Here is a 23,753-nt window from a genome sequence, read left to right as displayed (position 1 = left end):
AGCATGAATCCTCCCACAAAGTCATGTACGCGCACTTTCCCTCGATCTTCAAAGCATATTTGTACAAGTTCTGGATGATCTTGAGAAACCTGAGGTCGCAGGTTTTGTTGTATATAGTGGTCGTCCCTACCTTAGTAGGTAGGCAGCTAAGCCCAGTTTATTCAATGGAACACCTCTCCAGTTGTACCTACCCTGCTATCTACAGGGGTTCGTCTACGTCACTTGCCCCTCAATTCTCGAATGACTAAGCCAAAACCGCTGCAGCGGGACTTGCGGAATGCGTCGTGCAGCACAGCGGTTTGAAGCTCCTACAGAGCCTATCTCAAGCATCTTCAACCATTGTTAAGATAACCCAAGATGGAGCAAATACCCCTCAACTCTGAAGCCTCTGTAGGCGATACCCACAAGCAGACGACTTCAACACTCCCCCCAGACGTCGTCCAATGTCTGGACAATGCTCGCTTTGTACGCTCTGCCCCTCCCCCGCAGTGACAGGTGACAGCGCGTTCAACAACGCGATCACCTTGGGTCAATTACTGATACTCAATATAGCTTCACTTGGCAACATGCACCGATAATATACCCCACGTCTCCCTCATGAACTATACTTACCTCCCATCTTCCCCTTACTCCAACTACCCAGTCATCATCATGACAACAAACCCAGCTTCTCGAAAGACTTCCAACCTCGTGACCAATCCCAACGTATCTTTGCTCGTCCACGACTGTATGTTTTCCATCTCCTAGCACTTGCCAGATGATATCGAAATGCTAACCACAATCTCAGGGGTTTCTCACCGACCGCCAACTCACGGCCGCCGACCATCCGGCGGTTCGCCTAGTCCTGAGCACCGCTCGAGCCTCGCCTCACTCCTTCTAAACCTCAATACATCAGCACTCTCTAGTATCAGCGCGACCATAGGAGGTGCCGCTCGCTTAGTGCCTAGTGGAACAGAGGAGGAGAAGTATTATCGCGAGCAGCATCTCGAAAACAACACTTTCGACGAGTCTGCGACCCAGCCGTTTCAACGCGAGAACGGAGCTGTTGAGGATGGGGGCCGCAGCTGCTTCGTTGCTGGCGAGGAAGTCAGGGTCGTATCGGTCGATATCAAGGACGTGCGCATCAGTGATTGGAAGGGCACTGTAAGAGACTGGGAAATAGTGCCAGAAGGGAGCATGGTTAACGGAACCCGGTGAGACGGGCATATTGCGACTCATGACTCTTGTTGGTGTATTATAATTTCAAGTCATGGCAATGAGTAGTTAGGTATAACATGTACCGCTTCAATCACTAGATTCAATGCGAGACACGAAACCCCGTTTATTCTTTCATCATTCATTCGCACTATTAAGAGGCAGACCCGACAACTCCCGCTTAAACCATTATTTTATAGATAACCAACAGTAGGCACAAGACGATCAATGTTTTGGCCTGTTTCTCTCGTCCTGTTTCAAGACACGAATCTCTGTAAATCCTTGCCAATGTGCATGTTTCCCAAGCAATAGCTCACCAGACCGCCCAACGCCAACACAAACTGACATATGTAGAGATGGTCCAAAGAGACCTGAAAGCAACCGGGATATCAAAGCTTCGTTCGTTTACTTTTCTGATCCATACGTAACTGTGTATGAAATTATCGAGCCCATTCGACAACTTCGAGGGCCATCATGACCAGGATCAGGGTCGAGGGAAGGATCCTGCATATGTTAGCGCAATTCGGTTTAATTTACACCGGGGCAAAGATTAGCGACTTACCAAATGACATAGCTTTGAAACAGGATTCTGCCCATAGTCTTCTCGAAGACGTTGTTGATTTGGCAGATCTGAGCGAGCTGAAGCGCACTGGGCGCGCCAGTGAGCAAGAAGCAAACGATAACAAAAATCGGATCATCGAGAATGCTGACGTTTACATATTTCGCAATAAGAGCAAGCATGGGGGCCATGATAGCGGTTGGAAGAACCATACGGCAAAGCAAAGAGGCAATCAGTAGCTTAGTTCCGATGCGCTCCTCTTCGGGGTCCAGAGCTTCATCCTTGGCCATGGTGTTGCGAGCAAGGTTGGCACCGAGAACGACCAGAATTAATGGCACAGCGACATTTCCGCTTGATCGAATAGCGTTGGTTACACTGTTCTGGACGAAAGAGCCCTCTTCAAAGAAAAGTCGCTGGAGTGATGGGATAGAGGCAACGAGGATGGCAATCAGCATAGCCCATAGCGGAGGGTTCATGAATTCCCAGATGAAATTGTTGAACTTCCCAGCCACGCGGTTGATGACTTTCAAGGTAGACTTGACAGGAGCCGGAGACATCTGGTACAAGTTGCTAAGCGACTTAGATGTCGCCTTGTAGAAACGAATGAAAGGGGACTTGAAAGCGGACTTGGTTCTTTCAGTGATACCGGCGGGCTCTTCTTCGTCCTCCAGCGATGGAACACGCGGGAAAGAGTCCATACTGCCAGCATTACCATTGAGGGGAGCAGCGATGTCAGTCTGCCCTTGTTTTCCCTTTGGCATAGATTTCTTGGGCAGATCATCGTCACTGGAAACCGCAAGCGAAACACGGGAGGCATTCGCAACAGGAGTGCGACCAGCGGGATCATAGTTTTGGGAATCGATACTTTGACGGTCTCCCTCGTCCTCTGTTTCTCCATCAAGACCATCAATCAAGGCCGCGGTTTCGCGTTCCTCGTGGTCTTCGTCGTCATGGTAGCGCTGGCCTTCCTCGGCAATTTCCTCGCGGTACTCTGGGTATTTTTCCTTAGGTGCAAGGAGAACGTGGTAACCCCAGCTCCATCGAACGAGCTGACCAAGTTGCTGGAAGATAAGGAGATAAAGGATGCCACGCGCGCCAACCTCATCATCATTGTCTCCAGGAACCTTATCCCAGTGCAAACCTTTCAATGTTTGAGAGAGCGAGAGGACGAGAGAAATGGGTAACGAATTCGAGTTTCCAAAAACACCCATCGCTGTAACGAAGTTTGATGCGCGCCTGTTGAATCGGAACAACTTTGCGACGACATAGGACACAACCCAGGACACAAATGTTTGGATGACGAAGATGATGGGAATGATGGCTAGATCTGAAAGCTTTTCAGCGTTGAGCTGAGAAGCGAGCTTTGTAAAGACTGTGCGTCCAATGTTAGTATACCAGACTACCGTCGGCGCCGAACTACAACATACTCAGGCATGGCGTGAATAGCATCACGTTGAGGTTGGCAAGGAACTTTTGCTTCTCGGCATCGAAGTGACCGAGTCGCGCGACGATGTATCCGGGCAAACTGACGCATACTACTTCAAGAACAGCTTCGAACACCAGGAGACACAGATGCCCTATCGAAGGGTGCGAATCATGGGTGTTGGCGAGCGTTTGTAGGGGTAACTCGTATGCATCTTGAGCAAGTTGCGTCAACCGAAACGACGGGACCGAAAAGGACTGCCAGGAAGCCATCAATTAATAGCGGTGATTTGGATCGTAGTCGTTGTTATCAGACGAAATACAAGATCGGCGCGGGTCGGAGGTTATTAGATGCTTATATCTCTGGGCGCGCGTCCGTGGCGATGCAACTGATTAGGCTGTCGGGCTTGGAAAGGTCGAGCAGGGGTGGGATAAAGTCAACAGAGAGACACAATCGATATACACGAAAGCAAAGCTTTATAATTGTGTCGATTAAGTGTGTCGTCAAATAGTATTTAAAGAAAAGGAAGTCGAAGAATAGATATTAGGTAGCGAGTGCGAACTCAAACAGAGGGCTGCGCCAGTGGGTTCTTTTTTTCTGGGGCCCAAGTCGGCGGTGCCAGATGCCTCCTACACACTAGGTACAGTGCAGTAGTCTAGGTAAGGTACCTAGCCCGCTGGAACAAGTTACAAGAGGGATGGATGGCGATGCACGTCCCTGATTCTCGATTGATAACCTTGAGCTAGATATTGAACTATGACAGCAGCCCCATCAGCTGCCTTGTTTAGGCTACATCGGACTATACTCTCACCTGGCGGGTTACCTCAGTCCGGGCCTTCAGCTCCTTGAGGAATTATCTGCACGCCGTCACTGGCCGCTTCAGTAATAATGCCAGCGCCCTGAATGAGGCAACCCAACCATTTAGACCCATGCCTTGCGACAAACTTAACCATTGAAACACGCCCATGTGTGCCGTGGCGCCAGGGCCAGTGTCAAGGGTTTGATAGGGACAAGACGAGATCTTTTCGATGGATGGATGGATCATGGCGCCACAACCAAACTACTCACTGGTGTATTCCTATTGGGCTCATCGGAAAACAACTTTTTTGCAGGCCCCCCCGTCGGCCAGACACCTCCTTTGTATCATCAAACAAGTAACTGTAGAAACAAATCGCAAGTTCTCTTTAGCGATGATGTATCGAAACACAGTCCACCGTCAAAATGTCTCGAAATGGTTCAAGAATGCCCAAGTTAGGAGTGATGATCCTATCCCGTTCCATTCACAGGGGTCGGATATGAGAATGATCTTCCCGGCGCGACGCACGATTGCATTAGGTGTGGCGCAAGCTTTCGTCATGGTGTTATCAGGGCACGTTGCTGCTTCCTCTACGCTCAGAGGTTGAAGTCGTCAGGCCTCACCCACGCAAGGTATTATAGGTACGCAATAAGGTCTGATCGTTGGTACTGTATGTACAGTTCTGTGATCTTTGAGCAGCGACGCTGTGCGCAATACTATTGGGCGATGACGATACTGATTTATGAGGCGAAGTCTATCGATTTGCGTAGATTGTCACGCGACGCTTTCTTCCGTTATGACATAGCTAGATGCGTAATCCGCAAGTTTGGTTGGAGACGTATTCACAGAGAGTACAGGTAGGTAGGTCTAGCACCTACCTACGTACTGAGGTACATACATGCAATTATCAAGCAGATAAAGGAGGTTTCAAGTGCTAATGTTTCCCAATGTCTAATCCGACAATGATGACTCCGTTTACTATTAATAGTGTTTATCGTTTATGTATCACTATATATGTTACTGTACATATAGCAGCACTATAGACTAGGTAGGTAGTCAATGGGGACTTGTTGACGATAAGTGTCGCATGTATTTGTTCGTCCTAAGCCTTAATGGCGAATCATATTGTATGGCATTCCGATATCCGCTGACTTATACAGATCCACTTAGAAGCATAGAATGAGAGAAGGAGACTTTAGAGTTTGTGTATCATCCCCGAGTCTTGGCGGCTTTGTTTTAGTATCTCTGCAGTAATGTTTCGTATTCAACCCCTGATGCTGCCGCCGTCGCGTCGAAGGGAGACTGCTATGTGTGGGATGTGTGTCATGACCGTTTCGAAGAAACAAACCACCGGTTGAACATCGCCTGCAGGGATCGCCGCCGTCGTGTGCAAGGCTGCAGTACGGACATATTAAGTGAAGTATAATCGAGCTTTTGAAACATCGTCTGTTGTGTTTCCTCCACGGTATCAGAAACGGTATTGAACCATGCCAATCAAACGCCCTACGGTGGTTCTACAATATAAGAGAAACATTAATGTTTTCTTGGTTACATTCTACGTTCGCTGTCGTCTACTGAAGTATAAAGCTATCAAAGTCGTCCAAATTACAGACTTACATTAAGTGCGGGTTGTCTTATCAACTGAACAATACCATGTATTAAGAGCAGCAGGTGATCAAACAATCCTGAGTGGTATCAATAATGTGTAAGCAGCAATAGAAGGTTCAGTGAGGCCACAAGGCCGTATTCCAGACTTACATAGTTCAGAAGATCTAGTGCAGCTGTCATGTAACACGTTTGAGCCTTGGAGGCATAGTAGCCATAATATCAAGCTCTGCAGCTTGTCTACATTTCTTGTTACTCCAAGCTTATATTATCTGTATCAGTGCATATAGATGCTATGCCAAAGCACAATTCACCTTCCTACAACAGTTTCCCTTTACTTACAACAGGTATTTCAAAGTCAATGCTAACTTTATAGATAGAATACAGCCATGAATACCAGTACCCGATATGAGATCACACAATAATCTTTCTATCAAATTTTGAACAACACTATACAAAAAGCTCGGCAGCAGTCACTTGCACCAAGTGTATACCAAGCAGCTATAAAGGGTTGAAAGTGCTTGAATATCTGCATTGTTTGATGTTCTGGCAAGTAGTAAATATGTAACGTACAGTATGTGCCTCGCGCATCTAGGGTAGTTATATTACATTCAGTTATCCAGTTGCTATCGTTAAGTAAACAACTACTCACTTCTTTCTGAGTTGTTTACTGTGCTTATGAAAATCGAAGGCTAGAAATCCGTGTTGCAGTTTGTTTTAGTTCGTTTCATGGTATGTTTAATGCTTTAGTTGGCTGTATTAGTCGCATTCATTCTCCACAAATATCGCAAGTCAATTTGCCGCTGTCCAACTCAAGAAGGAATTTGTTTGCTGATGCAGAGAGTGGAAATATCCGTATCAACCAATTCTCCATATCACCTAACTGACAGATCCCTCTCAACAGCAATGGGTAAAATCTAGCGACATTGTATACTCTCATATAAGCTGTCTCTGCACAAATATTTATGTCACCCACTGTTCATGGGTATATGCAAGTCTCCACCTCAAACCAAGGTCTGACATCAAGCGATTTTGACACCGACCGCATCAACGTCATCGGTGACAGCTCCTCATCGACGATGGCGTCGTAGATTTCCAAAAAAAAATCAAGGACAAGCCATGAGCGAAGCCTTGAAAGTAATTGTCCCCTTTCAAGTAGTGCATATTGCTTCTTATTCGAAATGGCCGTTATGATAACTCTGTAATATTACTAGGTGCCCAATCTTGCCAGCAACCCATCAAATGCAGTCATCATGACGCCAGTTGATTTTGATCCTTCGACTTTTTGACAAAAATCCATTCTCATCGTGATGGAATCTCAACCCGAATCATTGGTGACGTTGGCGTAGAATTCCATTATTCTGCCTTCCAGGTTGTATGATGGATCATTGTAGCGCCCGCCCGCCGCGGGGAATTCCATCACGGGCTTTATCTCCTGCCACTGTGGCCCATCAGGTCGGGTCCATTAGTGGGCTTGGTCGACCCCCGGAAATGAATCCTAGTGGCATTGACAGCCCGTGATAGCGGTCCGTCTCTGCTGTGCCGTCGGGTGCTCAGGACCTGTTTTTGTCTCCAGTGTGAACCGCCACACCACATCAGCGTTTCATCCAAAATTACCTATCATCAACATCTTCAGCCTCATCTTGTTTTTTTCTTCCTCTTCTGCTTCGTCACAACTACCTACCTGCGTCTCTTGAGGTCTTTCACTGTCTTACGCTAAGGTTATGCAGGTTTGGATTACTGCTTAACACAATCCATTCGCACGCACATCTCTACCCTTCCATCGTTGTCGCGTTCGTCGAGCAAGCTTTCGACCCCGCACCCAGCCACCTGTATCTACCTATCTTGCTCGACTTTAGGTACACATGGGATCGAATTAATCATAGAGTTGAATACATTCATCACACTCTCTTATTCACAACCAGACCCTTCTTTCCTGGGGTGCGTATTCAACCATAATTGTATCCTTTAATGCCGGACATTTGCAATTGCCACCATCGAACGCCATATATTCTAACTGCAACCTTTTCCCAGTCACCAATTGAACTCTCAACGACCCTGCCGCATTACGGCCCAGGCACCTTTAACGATTCTGACCGTTGCTGTCTGGTGAACATTGGCTGCCCAACCGTCCCGTCCATTTCAGGGTCATTTTAGTTGCCCGAAGAGCGGTTTACCGTTTACCAAACACATTCGATCGCCTTGTATCATTCGAATCAGACGAAGAAGAGTCTACATTTTACTCAGGCCTGTATCCTGGAATCAAACGTTATCAGGACCTTCGTCTCTGAAATTCTGCACACTCTTCCTCAATTACGAGAGGGGTCCCAGTCGTTAAGCCGTGCTAGAAAGGTTCTGAAAGCCTAGACCGCCCACTGCTTGACTCTTTTTTAGCCCCGACGGAATCGCACCATCTGCTTCCCCTCCATTGCTCCTTCTTGGACCCATCTAATCGATCGCGTCCCGTCTCCCGATCGACAGCTCCCCGCGGTCCTGTCAGGATACCTATCTCGATTCTCACGCCGCTCAGAATTTCCATCGAGCACTTTTCACCTTCACAAATTTCTAATCAAGTCCTGTCAGGACACAGTCTCAATAGTCATACCTTACTTCGTTATTCTCAACGCGCCATAATCTTCGATGTCCGCCTCCGACTCGGTTCCGGCCACACCGGAGGACTGGAAAGACCTGTCGACACCCGCATCCCCTGGCTCTGAAGATTCTTCTGAACCTAGCACGCCTCTCGAGTCTCCTGGCCAAGACAGTCCCAACGGGCCCCCTCGAAGGGTCCCGTCCCTACGGTCCCATTCTGATCCTCGCAATATGAACATGAACCCGAACTCAACTGCGATGGGTGTTCTGGGCAAGGCCAGAAATCCTGTAAACAGCAGTGCCCCGGTAGAAAATAGTATTATGGCCAAGGCGCGGGAACTGCATCGGCAACGCCTGCAGAAAGGCAACCCAGCATCACCTTCCGGGCAGTCGCCAACGCCCGGCGTATCGAACGGTTTCCCTCATTTGGGGCTGCCTCAAAGACCACACGCTCCACATGCTACCAACTCTGCTCCCCCGGGAACGAAGCCTTCGCTGAGTGAGAGAAGGAGTCAGATGGGCGGGATGAAACTGTCTAATATGGGCGGACCTAGCCCTGCCACCGCCACGGGTAAGAAACGCGGGCCTCCTGGAAAACTATCGGACATTACAGGCGACGTGCCCGGCAACCAAGGATCAAACGGAACAGGAGGTGGTCAAGGATCGAAAATGGACGATTTCAAGAAATATATTGATACGGAGAAGGGGTGGGTCACATTCGATGGCGCTGCTACTATCACACGGACGGGAGTCAACTTTGCCAACGGCCAAACCTTCAGCATATCTCTCGATGAGGTTGAAGTGTTGAACGAGCTGGGTAAAGGAAACTATGGAACAGTCTACAAGGTCAAGCATGCCAAGAGGACACTCCCGCGGTTTGGACAAGGCTTGTCAAGGAAGCCCCTTCCTGTACCGTATTCGCAATCGGATCCCTCACCCATCAGGCCTACCGAAGACTCAGTCGACGGCCAAACGGATGTGGTAGATGGCACCACTGGTATGGTTATGGCAATGAAGGAGATGCGGCTGGAACTCGACGACGCCAAGTTCACGACTATCCTGAAAGAGCTTGTTATATTACACGAGTGTGTTTCGCCCTACATTATTGACTTTTACGGTGCTTTCTTCCAGGAGGGTGCTGTGTACATGTGCATCGAGTACATGGACGGAGGCTCCATTGACAAATTATACACTGGAGGAATTCCCGAGAACGTATTGCGAAAGATCACATACTCAACGGTGATGGGACTTAAGTCACTGAAGGAGGAGCACAGCATTATTCACCGCGATGTTAAACCAACAAACATCCTCGTCAACACACGAGGTCAAGTCAAGATTTGCGACTTTGGCGTCAGCGGTAATCTGGTTGCCAGTATAGCTCGAACCAATATCGGTTGTCAGAGTTATATGGCACCCGAACGAATTTCAGGTGGTGGATTCGCACAAGCGGGTAACTCCGACGGATCATACAGTGTTCAGAGTGATGTCTGGAGTCTGGGCTTGACCATTATCGAGTGTGCTAAAGGTGCATACCCTTACCCTCCCGAGGTATCCTCTACTATTTTCAGTCAACTAAGTGTAAGTCGTCTCTCTGTTTGCCAGTGGCAAAGTGCAGTCACTTGGCAAAGTACAGTCACTAATACATCATAGGCTATCGTCGAGGGCGAGCCACCCGCGATGCCGGATGAGGGTTACTCGGATACAGCTACGGACTTTGTCAAGAGCTGCCTTCACAAAATTCCCAAGCAGCGACCAACCTACGCAATGCTGCTAAAGCACCCATGGCTCGTTGAATTTACAAAGCCTCAGACGATCACAGAAGAAGCCGAGGACGGCGACGAGGCTGACAAGGTTGCGGAAGCAGTTGGTAAAATTGCTCTTAACTCATCAACTGAGGATGTGGAAGTCGCCGACTGGGTGAACAGCGTGCTGCAGAAGGAGAGAGACGGATTGAAGATGGATGGTCCCGTAAGGCCGGCACTGCACACCGCGCCGCTTGACAGCGTCAGCCCCATATCAAGTCCGAATGACGCTTAGAGTCGAAACCCTTGAATGAACAAATCATGCCTTGTCCCCAGATGCTCTTGCTGAACATGATGATCAGTCAACAGAGCAGGCTTCTAGTTGGCTACAGAGACAAGAATTTGAAGACATCTGCTCAGTTGATGCGATGGCTACTATCAATCCAGTACTGGCTCTTCATCATAATGTGATACATGGCGGCCTAGGACGTCAGCAAGTATTAACTGGCCGCTTTGACTATTCTTTTCTGCATATTGGGGAATAACCCTGTACACGCTCTGAGATGGCTTTAGACAAACCTGGATCAGATTTTTGCATTTGTGTTACGGAAGAACAAAACCGGGAAAGGGCAATCAGGTTGGATAACGAACAGGGTAAGCATTTTTGTTTTCTTTTTTCATATATGTACAGGAGCGGAAGCGAGATTGGCTGAGAGGCAGGGTAAAAAGAAGGTACCGAGGGCGACTTCAGACTTCAACCATTCAACGAGAGGTCAAGACGAGGAAGGCGTGTGTGGGAAATCTGACGAAGGAATGACCAATGTAAACATGGTACTTACACAACCAACTTTGCAAGGCTTTTGATGTGACGTATCAATGGAATCAATATTATCCAGCTACATCAGTTACGGAGCAAATGTTGAGACGTCTAACAATAGCAATACCTAGGTTAAAGCAGTGAACACAAAGGGATAGATGATGAATTTGAAAGTGATTGTATTCTTGCAGTATCATACATTCATAACTATTAAGCAGTTGACGAAAAGGTTTCCCATAAACCCCAACAAAATCTTCGCTCTTCCGACATTATGCGAAGTAGGCCAGTGCGTCCAGTCAAAACATTTCATGTATACAGACCTTCCGACAGGACAGGCCGGTGATTAGATCAAATATGAACAGACAAAATCAAGTTGTCGAACGCCGGTAGCCGTTGACGGTGCCGCGGAGGCTGTACTATACTGCAACTGCCAGCCCGGTAGCAATTGGGTTTTGCAAAATTGACGCTGGACTTTGCCGAGTTCCATATCAACGCCTTGCATCGCCAAAAACGCTTGCTTAAACAAGTTCGGTTGATAGCTTAGGAGTAGTCATCCTTGACGCGACGTCCCTCGTAACCGTTGGAGCTGCGAACGCTGCGTCTGCGGCGCCACGAGCGACCGCTGTAACCACCACTGGCGCTCTTGTCGCCGCGCATACCGAGGCAGAAGAGAATGGTGGCGATGAATAGAGTAGCCCAAGACGCCCAGGCAAAACCGAAAGCGTAGCGACCAATAGAGGCTGAGCGACCACTGCTTCTAAAGGCGTTTCGAGCCAGAACCCAGGTAGCACTAATCACGATGGTTAGTTAACGAGAATTATCGAACAGGGGAAGAGACAAGACATACGTCATGAGGGACATGGCGACGGAGGAGCAGAATAGGGCGAACATGGACATGAAGCCAGAAATACCAGCACCGAGACGACCGCAGCATGCAATGAAGCCAGTGAAAAAGGCAATAGTCTCGAAGAACAGAGTGATAAGGATGAAGACCCAACCAAATCGCCAGAGGAAAAACTGTCTGTTGGAGGTAGTGTCACCAGCGCGGCCACCGACGAGCGAGCTGGGAGCATTGCTAGGATTGGAGTCCCAAGCGCGACCGATGACAGGAGCAGCACGAGCGCCATCGCAGTTATTGTTACCAGCGCCGCAGATGTAGAAGAAGTTCCATTGGGTGGTGTCGCGAGCTCCCGAGATACCGCTCGTGTCGGCGCGGAGGAAATACGTCTTGTCGAATGGTGTGGTCGAGGTCAGTCCTGACAGCACGATGAACCAGAGGAAGAGCAGTGAAACCGCCATAAGAATCAGGCCTGCAAGGCCAAGAGGAGCGTCTACAGCATGTTAGTCAACCGCTGGGGCGATGTTGCTATGATAAGCATCCAAGCACGGAGAACATTGTCTATGCCTGGGCTTGCCAATCAGTCGCGAATCTTGGAGAACTTACTCTTCGCCATGATGGTAATTAATTATAGGAACTGCGTGCAGCCACGACAAAGTTGAGTGTTGTTGTTGTTGCAAGCACTGTTGCCCCAAAAGAAAAATGTGTTGTAGGGATTAATTTGCTGTGATGGAGTCCGGGAATTGGATGTCGTCACGTCCAGGATCACCGCCAGGGGAGTAGAAGCTGCAGCTAAATAAGGCCGCTAAACGGGATTGTGCGTTTTAATCTTGGGGGTGCGCGTCTGAGTTTCTCAACAAGGGTCCACAACCTGTATTATGGGTAGGTAAAATCAGGTGGTTCGATATAGGGGACAAAGGGTGGGCGATGAACTTATATTGAGGCCGAACGAAGAAGGAGGAGGGAGCCAGAAGGAAAGGGAAACCTGAGATGGGGAGATTGACGATCCTTATGAACCTTGTTTAGTTAATGGGGAAGGGTTTTCTTGTTTTTGTTTCTGGAGCCTTTACCTTAGCGTCTGTTACGGTAGTCGGTAGTCTTAAATCTACTAAACTAGGGGTGATGTGATGCTCGGGAGACGACCTGGTCTGGCTTGTCGGTGTGGAGCCTGGAAGACGTCTGTCTTGGGTCAAATTGTACGACGTTGACGAAGATGTTTGGTCTCCCTTTCGACCAAGAGAGACACCGAGTTTCTGGTAGAATGGACTTTTGGGAGGCGATGAGAAGGAGAGTAAGCAGCTGCATTCAACTCTACCTCTCACCTATGGGACTCAAAAGACTCAGTCACTCATTGATTCATGGTGTGTTACGTAGACATGGTACATGCAAGCATGGTAGCTAAGGTGGTGTTCTTGTGGCTGCCGTCCCCTGGCTCGGCCTGGCCTGGCATTCGATCGCCCAGGCCCCAGGGCATCTTGATCCCGGCTTTTCCATCCATTACAGCTGAGTGACTCGTGGTGGAGATTGAATGCCCAAGCTGCAGCAGATGATGCCTCTTAGCATATTCCAACGCGGTCTAGTCTACAATCCATCTCAAGCGGTCGCTAAAGGGACATACATATTAAAGTGCAGTAAAAGTTCCGAGAGCACAGCAGCTCGGAGATGACGACACCAGGCGGTGATGAAAAATGTACATACAGTAAGTGAAGCACCAAGCACCAACAACATCTTACCTAATGGGGAAAAGCCGGGGCAACCATCTGATCACTGTTGGGGTTTAGCCCATGTCTCCTCTGATGTCATGGAACACAAAATGGATGATGCGACAAGCGATCCTTACGAAAGGGAAGTGATTGTCAATGATGAATGGAGGCGACAACTCTTACAATTTGCCAAGATTTGCCAAGATCTGAACCCTCGTGCTAATGAAATGCTTGTTGCGATGCGCTGTCCTGTGGTGTCTGCGATGCTACAGTACAGTCTTGGGACAGGGGAAGATACAGTAGATACTGTCATTAACTAGCATCAGAAGCTTATGCGAAACTACGGATAGACAGTGTCTTGACGAAGCTTTCCAGGCATACCTAGTTTGTTACATGGCTGTCGCTTGTTTGGCGGGCAACCTCAGCTCTCGGTTCTCTTGATCTGGGTCTTAAACTTGAGTTAGTTTCAGCTAGCATCTTGCACAAGTCATGTGCCATCATGCACTGGTAGCTGGTGTTACATCCTGCATCCACCATCACTTGACAGCTGTTGTACACGAGGAGTTTTGCAAGCTTACCACTGCTGAGCCACTCGTGCAACTGACCGCCTGTAATACGCTTACAGGAATGTCATTTCACCATCAATCTCAACAATCAAGAAAATCATGTTGAAATCAGTGCATAAGATATAACATTCACATGTAGGAAATTCTTAAATACTGACTATAGAGTTTACAGTCTAGGTCGACTGCCGGCGGCCTCCGTCATTTATCGGCCCTGATTTACCGACGTCACCGCCGGCCGTCTTCCTCTAGCCCCACGGGATCGTCCAGCAGCAGGAACTCACTTTTCCTTTTACTAAAAACTTGTGTTTTCGGTTGTGCACGCATAGTTTATCGCCGTGTGATCCTGACTACGCACGCTTGTGAAGTGCATCGACCAACTGATCGTCACATCTAAAGTGCTCGTGCTTCCACCGGCTCATTCCAGGCTTGTCTGGTTGCCTGGACGCCGGGACAAGATGCCGCTCAGCATGCGGCCCAGGGCCGCTCCGTCCTCCGGCATTCTATCCACTCTACTCGGCTCCGGGACCGGGCTAACGCCCGGTCGTGTCTGCACCTTTCGATGGTCATCCACATTTGCAGCTCCAGCATCCAGTCAACAATCTTTCAAACTCCTTACCCATCAACATCTCACGGGACCAGGCCATAATCATTTTGTCTCTTACGACATTGCCCACGCTACTCAAGAGGACCTTCGCTCCCAATTCCTTCGGTGGAAAGGTTTGACCGATGAAGAGCAAAAAGGCGATATACCTCATCCTCATCTTATTTCGTTTGAGCCTACGCCAACTCTAACCCTTGGGCGTCGTCAGCCTCCATTGACTACGGCTCAAACGTCCCGTTTTCAGGCACCTCTTTCTGTTTCTCTTTCCAACCGACGCAACCCCGTTCCTAAACAGACATTTACTCCTGATGTTAGGCAAACAAGTCGCGGTGGTTTAACAACATACCACGGCCCAGGGCAGCTCGTACTATGGCCTGTACTTGACATGCATTCGCCATTATTTACGCACTACTCTGTTATGTCTTATGCGAGTCATCTTGAAGCCACCACGCGTCGCCTGCTCGCAGATTTGTTCGGACTGGAAACTTACACGACACGGGACGAGCCTGGAGTGTGGGTTTACACTTCTTCCGGTCAACCGGAACGCAAGATAGCGGCAATGGGCGTCCATCACCGGCGGCACGTTACGGCACTGGGTATCGCTGTGAATATCGATGTCCCTGTTGGGGGGCTCGAGGATGTTAACCCATGGGCTCGTTTCATTCCCTGCGGTCTTGAGGGCAAGCTCGTTACATCCGTGGCTGCCGAGTTGAGAGAACATGGGGATATATCACGACTGGATAGTTGGGATATGACCTCTCTGGCAACTAGATGGGCGACGATGTTTGACGAGGGATTGGTAGATGAGGCGAAGCGAGGTGTTGATGGCGAAGTAAGCTCTGGACTTCGCCGAGCTGCGGTATAGACGAGGGAGGCTTTGAGAAGCAATCTGCGACAAATCTCATGCCAACATACGCAATCCAGACTTGCTCCGAGAGACAGGAAACAACTAAGGAGCACAGGAGACGAATCATTAGAATATTTTAGACAGATAGCTAATCTGAACAATCTAAACATGAGCATCAAATCTTCCTGCGCTCTACTGTTTAATATCATCCTCTCTAGTTGTAGGATCTTCCAGTTTCCTATCACATGACTAACGAAAACAAGTCCCGTCAGTTTGATACTAAAATGTATCAACAATAACATCAGGTATTGCATATACTGAATATATATATACGCATGGGTGCAGCGTTGAGCCCGAGCGGTACTGGCAGTGTTTTCGCACAACTATGCACGCGTCGAGTGTGCAAATTAATCAGCATAAGAAGAATAGTACTGAGGTAAATTTGGCTCGAGTTCTTGTAGCTACGAGCTAAATAGGTACTAAAAATGACTATCATAAAACCATCCCATGGCTATGGTCTCCCTTGAAAGCGATGGGCAAACATGATCAAACATTGATGTGTCGTAGGGTAAGTACTGTCTGTACACGTCCACATGACGGAGACTTGAGACCTAATGACACCATTAATATCCCTGCAATCGCTTATTCTGTCTTCTCGGCCTGGCCCGATAAATATCGTTGACGTCTAGAATTATGCATGTGCGACCAATCAAAGCTCAACGTTCGATCGCACCCTGTCAAAGAGATCCAGGGACTTCTGATCGGCCGTTTTTTTAATTCTCTCGGTTGTGCTTCTTTGCCGCTCCGAACCGCCAACGACCTATGTATGGTACCACACAAGATGCCTTCTTTCGCTCGCAAATTCCATGGAATGATATTGATTTTTGGCTTATATAGATGAGAGAGAAATATCGCCAGAAGCGTAGATAAGCTTATTGCAACGAATTTCCCCAAGCTTGACTCTGTGACTCTGATAGCGGCCCACCCCGCCGGAAACTTCGATGTGACTACGCCCACTTCGGCATCGAGCAATTCTATCCCACTCGACTTTTTGATATACTAGCTTGATCCTGCCACTTTTCTGATTCTTTCTTCTCCCTCTTCTCCCAGAGTCTGCTTGTGATCGTTTGTGACTTCCGGCTCATAATGGATCCTCTCGTGGCCGCGGAGTTGAAAAAGCTCGACGACGGCGTGCCATTCCGCGCTCGGCCACAACATGTTCACCATACCTGGGCGCGCACATTTTCGTCCCTCCCAGAACTTTTTATCCAGCCCGAATCTCTGGCTGAAGTCGAAAAGGCTGTCAACTTGGCAAGAAAATGTCGTCGGCGTCTAGTGACGACTGGATGCGGCCATTCACCCTCCAATATCACTTGCACATCTAGCTGGCTTGTCAATCTAGACAACTTCAACAAGATTCTCTCGGTGAACAAAGAGACTAATGTGGTTACTATGGAGGGAGGGATCAGACTATATTCTCTTTGCGCAGAGCTTGAGAAACACGGACTCACCATGCCTAACCTTGGAAGCATCAACGAGCAATCTATCAGCGGTGCTATCTCTACTGGTACCCACGGCAGCAGTCTGCGTCACGGACTTATGTCTGAGGATATCATCTCTCTCAAGGTGACACTGGCCAATGGGACAACTGTTTCCTGCTCCAAGGAAACAAATGCAGACCTCTTCAGGGCTGCTCTCCTTTCTCTCGGTGCTATTGGTATTATCACAGAAGTCACTTTCCAGGCAGTTCCGGCTTTCACCTTAAAGTGGGAGCAACGGGTGGATACGGATTACGAGATGTTTGAGTCGTGGAGTCGTGATCTTTGGACACAAACCGAATTTGTCAGGGTCTGGTGGTTCCCTTACACAAGACGCGCGGTAGTCTGGAAAGCAGGGAAGACTGACGAAGAGCTTCGTGACCCCCCTCAAAGTGGTTACGACGGCTCTATTGGCTACTACGTCTATCACAACCTCTTGTATCTTGCACAACACATTCCCCGAATCCTACCCTGGGTCGAGTGGTTTGTATTCGGTATGCAGTATGGTTTCCGCAACGGCACAACCTCATCGGCCGTTCAACGCAGCGGTAAAGCTCTACTCATGAACTGCCTATACTCTCAGTTCGTCAACGAATGGGCCATTCCTCTCCACAAGGGTCCCGAGGCTCTTAGACGTCTCAGCTCCTGGCTCAACCACCTGACACCTGACGATCCTGACTACGTTCCCCATAACATTCCTTTCTCTGCCGACGGCCTCTACGTACACGCACCTGTCGAGGTCCGTGTTAGCGACACCACGCTTACATCCAACGTGCGACCGTACCTGGACATTACCGTGGACGATGAACCAACCTTGTACCTCAACGCCACACTCTACCGACCTTATCTGATGGATCCTCCTTGCCATGAGCGATACTACGAAGCTTTCGAATGGTTGATGGAGGATCTCGGGGGCCGACCTCACTGGGCTAAGAACTTTAAAACCTCGCGGTCCAAGATCGAATCGTTGTATGGCAAAAACCTGAATTCTTTCCGCGCAGTGCGCAGTAAAGTTGATCCTCAGGGCATGTTTGTTGGACCTTGGCATCGTGAGACAATCATGGAAGAGGGCGAAGGTCTTGAGCTTGAAGAGGTTGAGATTCGGAGAGAAAAGAATAACAGGGGAGGTGTAACAACATTCGGACTCATCTGAGAGCGATGTTGGTCAGGTGAAACATCACGAATAGAAAAATACCGGCCACATGGTCAACAACAATATTATAGAATTCAAAACTTTCGATAGGACTTGACAGTTCTATAACGAGCCAAGCATATCGAATCTATATCCTTGACGAATAATGAATTATTAAAATTATAAATCAATCGCTTGTATTCGTTACATGTGAGCGTAGAGGTATAAGATAGCATGTGATGAGTTGTCAGGATCGGCATAACCCAACACGCCAGTCAATGGTAAGGCCATGTCATTTTCTTGTTTAAATCTGTCGGTAGCCTGACTTCTCGTCAATGTGTCGGTAACGCTCGCGCTCTTTGCGATCCTTGAGCAGACAAGCAATGCACAGAACAAAAATAGCATCGATACCTGTAGACAGTTAGGTATTGTGAAGAAGGCGAAGAGGTACATCATGACTTACCGACGAGACCAAAGAGAACAGTAAAAATACCATCGATATGCAGGTTGGCAAAACTGGAGATTGATGTAGCACACCCACGCAGCAGAGCTGAACTGGCAGGGCTAGTACACGTTGAGTCCATGACAAAGGCGGGTGATGTGCTGTTATGGTAACCGCAGCATTGGAACTGTATCTCGAATTAGTATGTGCTTTCTTCTGGCGTTTCCGGCGAGACGTACGGAGTTCTGGATCAAGCTTTGCACTGCTGGCTCCTGGTCAATGTAGATGTCGAAGAATTGCTCCTTCATTCTCAACGTCATGACCCAGAGAAACACAGCCACACACATGGTGAATATTGAACACACCGTCACCATGTATCCCGAAACCTTGAGAAAACTGCGAGCAGGCATGACAAGTCCTGGCAAGGTGACGGCGAACGTGACGAGAATGAAGATGGCGTTGACAATACCCGCGGTTAGAGGGAACCTTTGATATAACAGATTCCTTGTGACCGTCTCTCCATCAGTGGCCATATCGTTCATTTGGCTCCTTACGACCAGCGAGAAAACCAGCTCCATCACACCCGAGCCCAGGAAGAGAATATCAGCGATGACCGTCGTGAGAAAGATTTTGTCGACCATGTTGTCGGTTTTTTATTGATATGCGATATGGGTAAACGGAACTGGACAACTGAGAATCGATGTATTTTCTGTCCTCCAAATCGCGCTGCTAGGAAATTCTGTTGTTAGACGACCAGCGTCTGGGATATTGTGTTGAGTCTCGTCGAGAGATAGAAATGAATGAATGAAGGGAGCAGCGGCCTCAAGAGATCAACCCTTGAGAACTGCGCTGCGAATGAATATGTTCAAAAGAAAGAAGGGACTGGTTAAACGCCGAAGCGAGCACGGAGAAACCGGCCGAAGAGAAAGTCGTATAGTATAGTATTAAAAGAGAGTTGAGGAACAAAACGAAGCTGAACCAAACGAGAGAAACAGGCCATTCACCCCTTTGCGGACGACACGCACGACTCAAGCAGAAGGAGAAGAAAAAAACCAAACAAAACCGAGACCGAACCATGAAACTAGACCTCGACTCAAACGTCTCGGAAAACACCTGATGACGGACAAATTCTCTACCAACTCGCGTTTCAGGAGGTGGTTTTCTTGACGGCGAGTATTCAACGGCCCCCTAGTGCTATGACCCCTTGCGAGGGCGGTGTCCAATCAGAGAGCCAAGATCGGTGGTTGAATGCCCCCTTCGGGACGCTGGCCGTTGGAGCCAAGAAACTCGAGACTCGGCAGCAGGTGGCCAATGTGGCTCAAGTTCAAGTTCATGGCAGAACCGCTGGGAAAGGAGTCGAAATGCAAGAAATTTCGAGGCAGCGGACTGTCCAAGTTATAATTCTCGGATGATTTATGGCGTGACTTTGTTTCTTTCCACAAGATCTGCGACGTTTCGGACCATTGACACGTTTCGCTGCTATGCACACTAAATTCCATCTAGACGGATATATAACGGTCACTCAGTCATTTCGGTAGTTGGCAGAGGCTCAACGCCTTGAGGCTAGGGCCTAGCGATTTGAGGAAAGGCTCACGGAGGGATACCTTCACTGTTGCAATGTGCGGGTGCAAACCCTAGCTTGCCGCTAGGTCAGACGAGCTTAATCGTGTTAAAGATGGAGATATCAGATCAGAGAACCAACCCAACCCCTTGAGGGATGGTTCATCGTGCTTGTGTTAGCTGGCATTGAGCCACATGTCAATTCTGTCAACATTGTTGTTACTTTATAGAGACGACACTGATTTTTAATTATTATATTGAATGATGCTATCGCCATGCAACAATTACCATTTGTAGACAACTGGTGTAGGCGCCGCTATGATCTCTTCCCGCACTACAGATACACGCCACCCGACAAGTCACAACTGCAGTACAGTATTTAGAAACATGGGATAACCTGCTTCCTCTCCGATTACGTGCAGAAGATATCCATTGTCATGAGAGCTATCCTGCAGCTTCATGGTTGGGGCTAATCAGGCGAACCCTCATGTTACAACTGCATGACATCAAGTCTTAGCAATGGAGGGTATCCAGGATGCTGTCATAGATCCCCGGTGCGAGCGATCGAGCGATCACACAGTCGCACTTGCTTGTTTGTTGATTATGGGCTGTACTGTCGAGTGCGGAGTAAGGCAGCGTGAATAAGAGGGCATCGTGTAGATATTGTAGGTATGCATGCACATACTTGTTGATGCTGTCATGCTGCACGTGAGAGTACAAAGTAATTACGGACAGAGTCTCGAACAACCCGAATATGTGCATGCATAGAGAGGAGAGGGAGCGGGCATCACCTTTCTTTGATAAATTCTTGTACAGGATAGGACAGGAGGTCTAAGCGTCTCTATCATCTCCACAGTAAAGACTCGTTAGAGTAACACTACAACCGTAACCGCAAATGAAGGATATATGTTGATTGATATCAACACGGCAAACCTGTAATTGAAGTTTAAAATCGATGGAAACACCCTCAACCAATATCTTCGATTCTTATTCAGAAACGACATGACTTTGACACCAGAAACATCTACTACCACGCTGACACTGTGCCATTCTTGAAGAGCTTCCTATTCAAGATAAGCGTCGCCTGTGAGTATGGATCATGGAGGGGGCCGCTCAGAACTTTGGCACTAAGAACTTAGCCAGCAGCAAGCTTTGACCTGGGCTAATTGCTACCGCTCGCCGTTGTCGTTTGGCACCCATGGATAGATGGTTAGGTCGCTTGGGACTGGGTCCAGCTCCGAGGCATGAGATTTCCCCGCCTGTCCCTGTCGTACTGCCTGACCGTGCGGTCTAGTCGCCCGAGGTCCTGAGAGACGAACAGGCGTGACAAACTACAGGGCTCGTTGGGAGTCCCATCTCGGACATCAGGTTCATGGTTATTCGCGAGTTGCTTTGCAGCACCTTTCCATCTGCGGAATGAAGCCTTGCTGGTTCCGTCTGTGCCTCCAGCCTTAAATGCGAGGTTGGACTTGACTTCATCTGACATGTGAGAATAGATCAAATTGAGAAGCATCAGTACAGTATTTGCTTGAGCAGCACCCTTATCAACTCGGGTCACTTGCTAACACTCGAGTCCAACCACCCTTTCATTCGGCCGGCGCCGAGTTCGACGCGACGCGACTCGATCGCAAGTTCAAGTTACAGCATCTCATCATGTCAAGCACTGTTCCGCCCTATAATCGCCCCCTTATCGCGGAACAAACAAGCCCTGAAGCCGTTCCCGCCACCCTCCGACGGAGCCGAGGACTTCGCCCACCAATCCCCGGGCCATTGTTGTGGTGTTTCCAAGATTCCCCGCTTCATAGTCAACAACTAACAAGGCCGTTAATTTGTTTGGCACAACTACAGTACAGTACAGTACTCCACAGTCTTTGTTCCCACCTCCCCCAAAGCCTTTGAAAACAGGATGACATGTCCGCGTTTGGGTGTCCTCTTCTGTGTCCTCAGCTCTGTCAGTCTTGCTAGACTCGGCCCCACCACCCTGACGGTGGTTTCGTGCCAGCTTGTTCGTTAGGTAGTTTGGCTTGTCAGCGAGGCTCGTGTTGAAAATTGAGATCCAAAGACCATCTCTGAGGGTCCCTGACTCCCTGCCAATCACGTCTATGCAACTGTGCGGCATAATCGCAGATGTGCAACTCTGCAAGTAACCCTGGAAGCCAGGGGTTCAGAGCCGAGGAATTAGGCCCGCCTATCCTGAGATCCCCCCGTCTCGTCTGCTTTGTCAATATTTGCATACATATATCCTTAATGTTTGTGCTTTGCCCTCAAACCTGTCAGGTTATACCGATGGGGAGAATATCCCTCAAGAGTCATTGTGCGGTCAACGTAGGATGAGTATGGTCAATTGTTGACGATAACTGCTGGCAGCATCTATACGTAGACTTTGGCCTCTCAAGTACATACTACTGATTAGATAGATCCACTTGCTAAAGTGGATGATGCGACAGGTCGAGGCCTAGACGCAGACGCACGCGCGACAGGGGAGTAGCACCATGTGTCCATCCAAGACCAACAATTTGCGCTCTTCGTGTTCAGTTTGGTCCCCAGGATTGTGAGGACGGGGACACTGTGCGACAGATCTGCACTAGTCGAGATTTGATTGTAGACGGGAGGTTGGCGGCTGAATAGGAAACAAACATCATGGTTTGACCTGGGAGTTTTCGTACCGCCAGCATCAGACACTTTGGTGAGGAACCTTGGGAATAACACTTTCTTCCCAGGACGACCCTGTTTAGTTAGACATGTTACTTTGGGTGTACTGTACGCTGCGCGAAAGCGCTCTCCCGGTGCTTGCAACTGGCTCATGGTTCGTCACGCGGGAGTATGCGTGCGGCGCAGAATGGCCCACTGCTTTCAACGGCTCAAGATATCCTGGATAAGGCCGAGGGCTTTTTTCTTCTCTGGTGTGTGGTTGACAGGATCTTTCCGCGAGTTGTAGGTACGTGCATCGGTCCTCTTTGCGGTAGGGCAACACTGTGTCACTCGCTTCAAAGATGGATGACCAGGCGGAGAGGATTACAACCCAGCGCCAGTGGAGTGCTTGCTTCGATGGGCCGAGTCGTGGACCTCTGCCCCCACAGCAAGCCATAACTCTATCCACTACGTTATCGAGGCTCTGTCCCCTGGGAAAGATGACACTGAAAACTTCAGTCGAGGTTAAGTGCCAACCCAGGAAGGGAAGATAACAATGAATGTCCTTACACAAGTTGTAACGGTCGTCGTTCCCATGCTCGCCTTCAACAGGACACATCAGGCAACGGTTGAGAAGCCGAAACGAGGCACCGCCAGGTACAAGACGCGCAGTCTGTCATCACTGACGTCCCACCCTGTCTATCTTTATTACCATCGGCCACAAAGCTCTTCAGCCTGGCATGGAGGTTGGCCGGTGTGAATTTGGTCGAGATGACGGATGAACAGTTGAAACTCGGTGACCAAGCAAGATCGAAACGGAGGAACCCTGCTGATAACAGCGGTTTGCGAACGGCTCCATTCGATCATTGATGAATGCGTCGATTGACGAAATCAATGGCACCAACGAGGATTTCTGCCAGGGCGCGACGATCTTTTCATTGTCCACAGGAGAGTCCGTGTGCAGAAACGGCTACAACATCACTTTGTATCCTCGTTTCATCGCCGGATCTTGATGACGTTAGTGATCACGGTCGCTCTCCCCAGATTCGTTCGGCGGCTATGAGCCAATTGTTTGTTCCTGCTCAATTCGAATGAAAAGGGCAAATGCACGCAAGCGAACGAACGTAGAAACATGGAACCTCAAGCCGTGGCTGTGCGTCTAGGATA

At 48.8% G+C, this 23,753-nt stretch overlaps 7 protein-coding genes across 7 annotated transcripts; 4 read left to right on the top strand and 3 right to left on the bottom strand.

Moving 5' to 3' along the window:
* The first annotated feature begins 103 nt into the window (after positions 1-103).
* On the top strand, positions 104-1,475 carry B0J16DRAFT_135523 (uncharacterized protein). The gene is made up of 3 exons (XM_046121806.1): positions 104-465; positions 553-727; positions 788-1,475. The coding sequence occupies exons 1-3, from the start codon at positions 358-360 to the stop codon at positions 1,195-1,197; spliced, it is 693 nt and encodes a 230-aa protein (XP_045983175.1). The 5' UTR covers positions 104-357; the 3' UTR covers positions 1,198-1,475.
* On the bottom strand, positions 1,416-3,738 carry B0J16DRAFT_135487 (auxin efflux carrier). Its single transcript, XM_046121803.1, has 3 exons — positions 3,181-3,738; positions 1,757-3,125; positions 1,416-1,698 (listed from the first exon to the last, which is right to left on the bottom strand). Exons 1-3 carry the CDS (start codon positions 3,446-3,448, stop codon positions 1,635-1,637), a joined length of 1,701 nt encoding a protein of 566 aa, XP_045983174.1. The 5' UTR covers positions 3,449-3,738; the 3' UTR covers positions 1,416-1,634.
* A 4,004-nt stretch (positions 3,739-7,742) lies between these two features.
* Positions 7,743-10,639, top strand: B0J16DRAFT_135474 (kinase-like domain-containing protein). Its single transcript, XM_046121802.1, has 2 exons — positions 7,743-9,747; positions 9,820-10,639. The coding sequence occupies exons 1-2, from the start codon at positions 8,218-8,220 to the stop codon at positions 10,204-10,206; spliced, it is 1,917 nt and encodes a 638-aa protein (XP_045983173.1). The 5' UTR covers positions 7,743-8,217; the 3' UTR covers positions 10,207-10,639.
* A 262-nt stretch (positions 10,640-10,901) lies between these two features.
* On the bottom strand, positions 10,902-12,195 carry B0J16DRAFT_341949 (actin cortical patch SUR7/pH-response regulator pali). The gene is made up of 2 exons (XM_046127861.1): positions 11,576-12,195; positions 10,902-11,518 (listed from the first exon to the last, which is right to left on the bottom strand). Exons 1-2 carry the CDS (start codon positions 12,025-12,027, stop codon positions 11,269-11,271), a joined length of 702 nt encoding a protein of 233 aa, XP_045983172.1. The 5' UTR covers positions 12,028-12,195; the 3' UTR covers positions 10,902-11,268.
* A 1,921-nt stretch (positions 12,196-14,116) lies between these two features.
* B0J16DRAFT_135411 (uncharacterized protein) lies at positions 14,117-15,443 on the top strand. Its single transcript, XM_046121801.1, has one exon. The coding sequence runs from the start codon at positions 14,291-14,293 to the stop codon at positions 15,299-15,301; it is 1,011 nt and encodes a 336-aa protein (XP_045983171.1). The 5' UTR covers positions 14,117-14,290; the 3' UTR covers positions 15,302-15,443.
* Positions 15,444-16,306: 863 nt separating this feature from the next.
* B0J16DRAFT_135385 (D-arabinono-1,4-lactone oxidase-domain-containing protein) lies at positions 16,307-18,115 on the top strand. The gene has a single exon (XM_046121800.1). The coding sequence runs from the start codon at positions 16,430-16,432 to the stop codon at positions 17,972-17,974; it is 1,545 nt and encodes a 514-aa protein (XP_045983170.1). The 5' UTR covers positions 16,307-16,429; the 3' UTR covers positions 17,975-18,115.
* A 142-nt stretch (positions 18,116-18,257) lies between these two features.
* Positions 18,258-19,036, bottom strand: B0J16DRAFT_384585 (uncharacterized protein; the record flags this gene model as incomplete). The annotated part of the gene is made up of 3 exons (XM_046131436.1): positions 18,258-18,364; positions 18,417-18,582; positions 18,635-19,036. 3 exons carry the CDS (start codon positions 19,034-19,036, stop codon positions 18,258-18,260), a joined length of 675 nt encoding a protein of 224 aa, XP_045983169.1.
* Positions 19,037-23,753: the final 4,717 nt, after the last annotated feature.

The sequence above is a fragment of the Fusarium flagelliforme genome, assembly GCF_020744385.1.
Source record: "Fusarium flagelliforme strain FIESC 12 MPI-CAGE-AA-0113 chromosome Unknown B0J16scaffold_4, whole genome shotgun sequence".
Classification (NCBI taxonomy): Eukaryota; Fungi; Ascomycota; class Sordariomycetes; order Hypocreales; family Nectriaceae; genus Fusarium; species Fusarium flagelliforme.
The sequence above is the reverse complement of the archived record's forward strand: the minus strand, read 5'-3'. Positions and strand labels throughout refer to the sequence as shown.

Excerpts from the sequence above, each read along its gene's own strand:
- B0J16DRAFT_135523 (XM_046121806.1), top strand. The coding sequence starts at position 358 with ATGGAGCAAATACCCCTCAACTCTGAAGCCTCTGTAGGCGATACCCAC. Across the intron at positions 466-552 it reads GTCTGGACAATGCTCGCTTT|CTTCACTTGGCAACATGCAC; the intron begins GTACGCTCTGCC and ends TACTCAATATAG. Across the intron at positions 728-787 it reads ATCTTTGCTCGTCCACGACT|GGGTTTCTCACCGACCGCCA; the intron begins GTATGTTTTCCA and ends CCACAATCTCAG.
- B0J16DRAFT_135487 (XM_046121803.1), bottom strand. The coding sequence starts at position 3,448 with ATGGCTTCCTGGCAGTCCTTTTCGGTCCCGTCGTTTCGGTTGACGCAA. Across the intron at positions 3,126-3,180 it reads GCTATTCACGCCATGCCTGA|TCTTTACAAAGCTCGCTTCT; the intron begins GTATGTTGTAGT and ends TTGGACGCACAG. Across the intron at positions 1,699-1,756 it reads TTTCAAAGCTATGTCATTTG|GATCCTTCCCTCGACCCTGA; the intron begins GTAAGTCGCTAA and ends TAACATATGCAG.
- B0J16DRAFT_135474 (XM_046121802.1), top strand. The coding sequence starts at position 8,218 with ATGTCCGCCTCCGACTCGGTTCCGGCCACACCGGAGGACTGGAAAGAC. Across the intron at positions 9,748-9,819 it reads CTATTTTCAGTCAACTAAGT|GCTATCGTCGAGGGCGAGCC; the intron begins GTAAGTCGTCTC and ends AATACATCATAG.
- B0J16DRAFT_341949 (XM_046127861.1), bottom strand. The coding sequence starts at position 12,027 with ATGGCGGTTTCACTGCTCTTCCTCTGGTTCATCGTGCTGTCAGGACTG. Across the intron at positions 11,519-11,575 it reads GTCGCCATGTCCCTCATGAC|TGCTACCTGGGTTCTGGCTC; the intron begins GTATGTCTTGTC and ends CATCGTGATTAG.
- B0J16DRAFT_135411 (XM_046121801.1), top strand. The coding sequence starts at position 14,291 with ATGCCGCTCAGCATGCGGCCCAGGGCCGCTCCGTCCTCCGGCATTCTA.
- B0J16DRAFT_135385 (XM_046121800.1), top strand. The coding sequence starts at position 16,430 with ATGGATCCTCTCGTGGCCGCGGAGTTGAAAAAGCTCGACGACGGCGTG.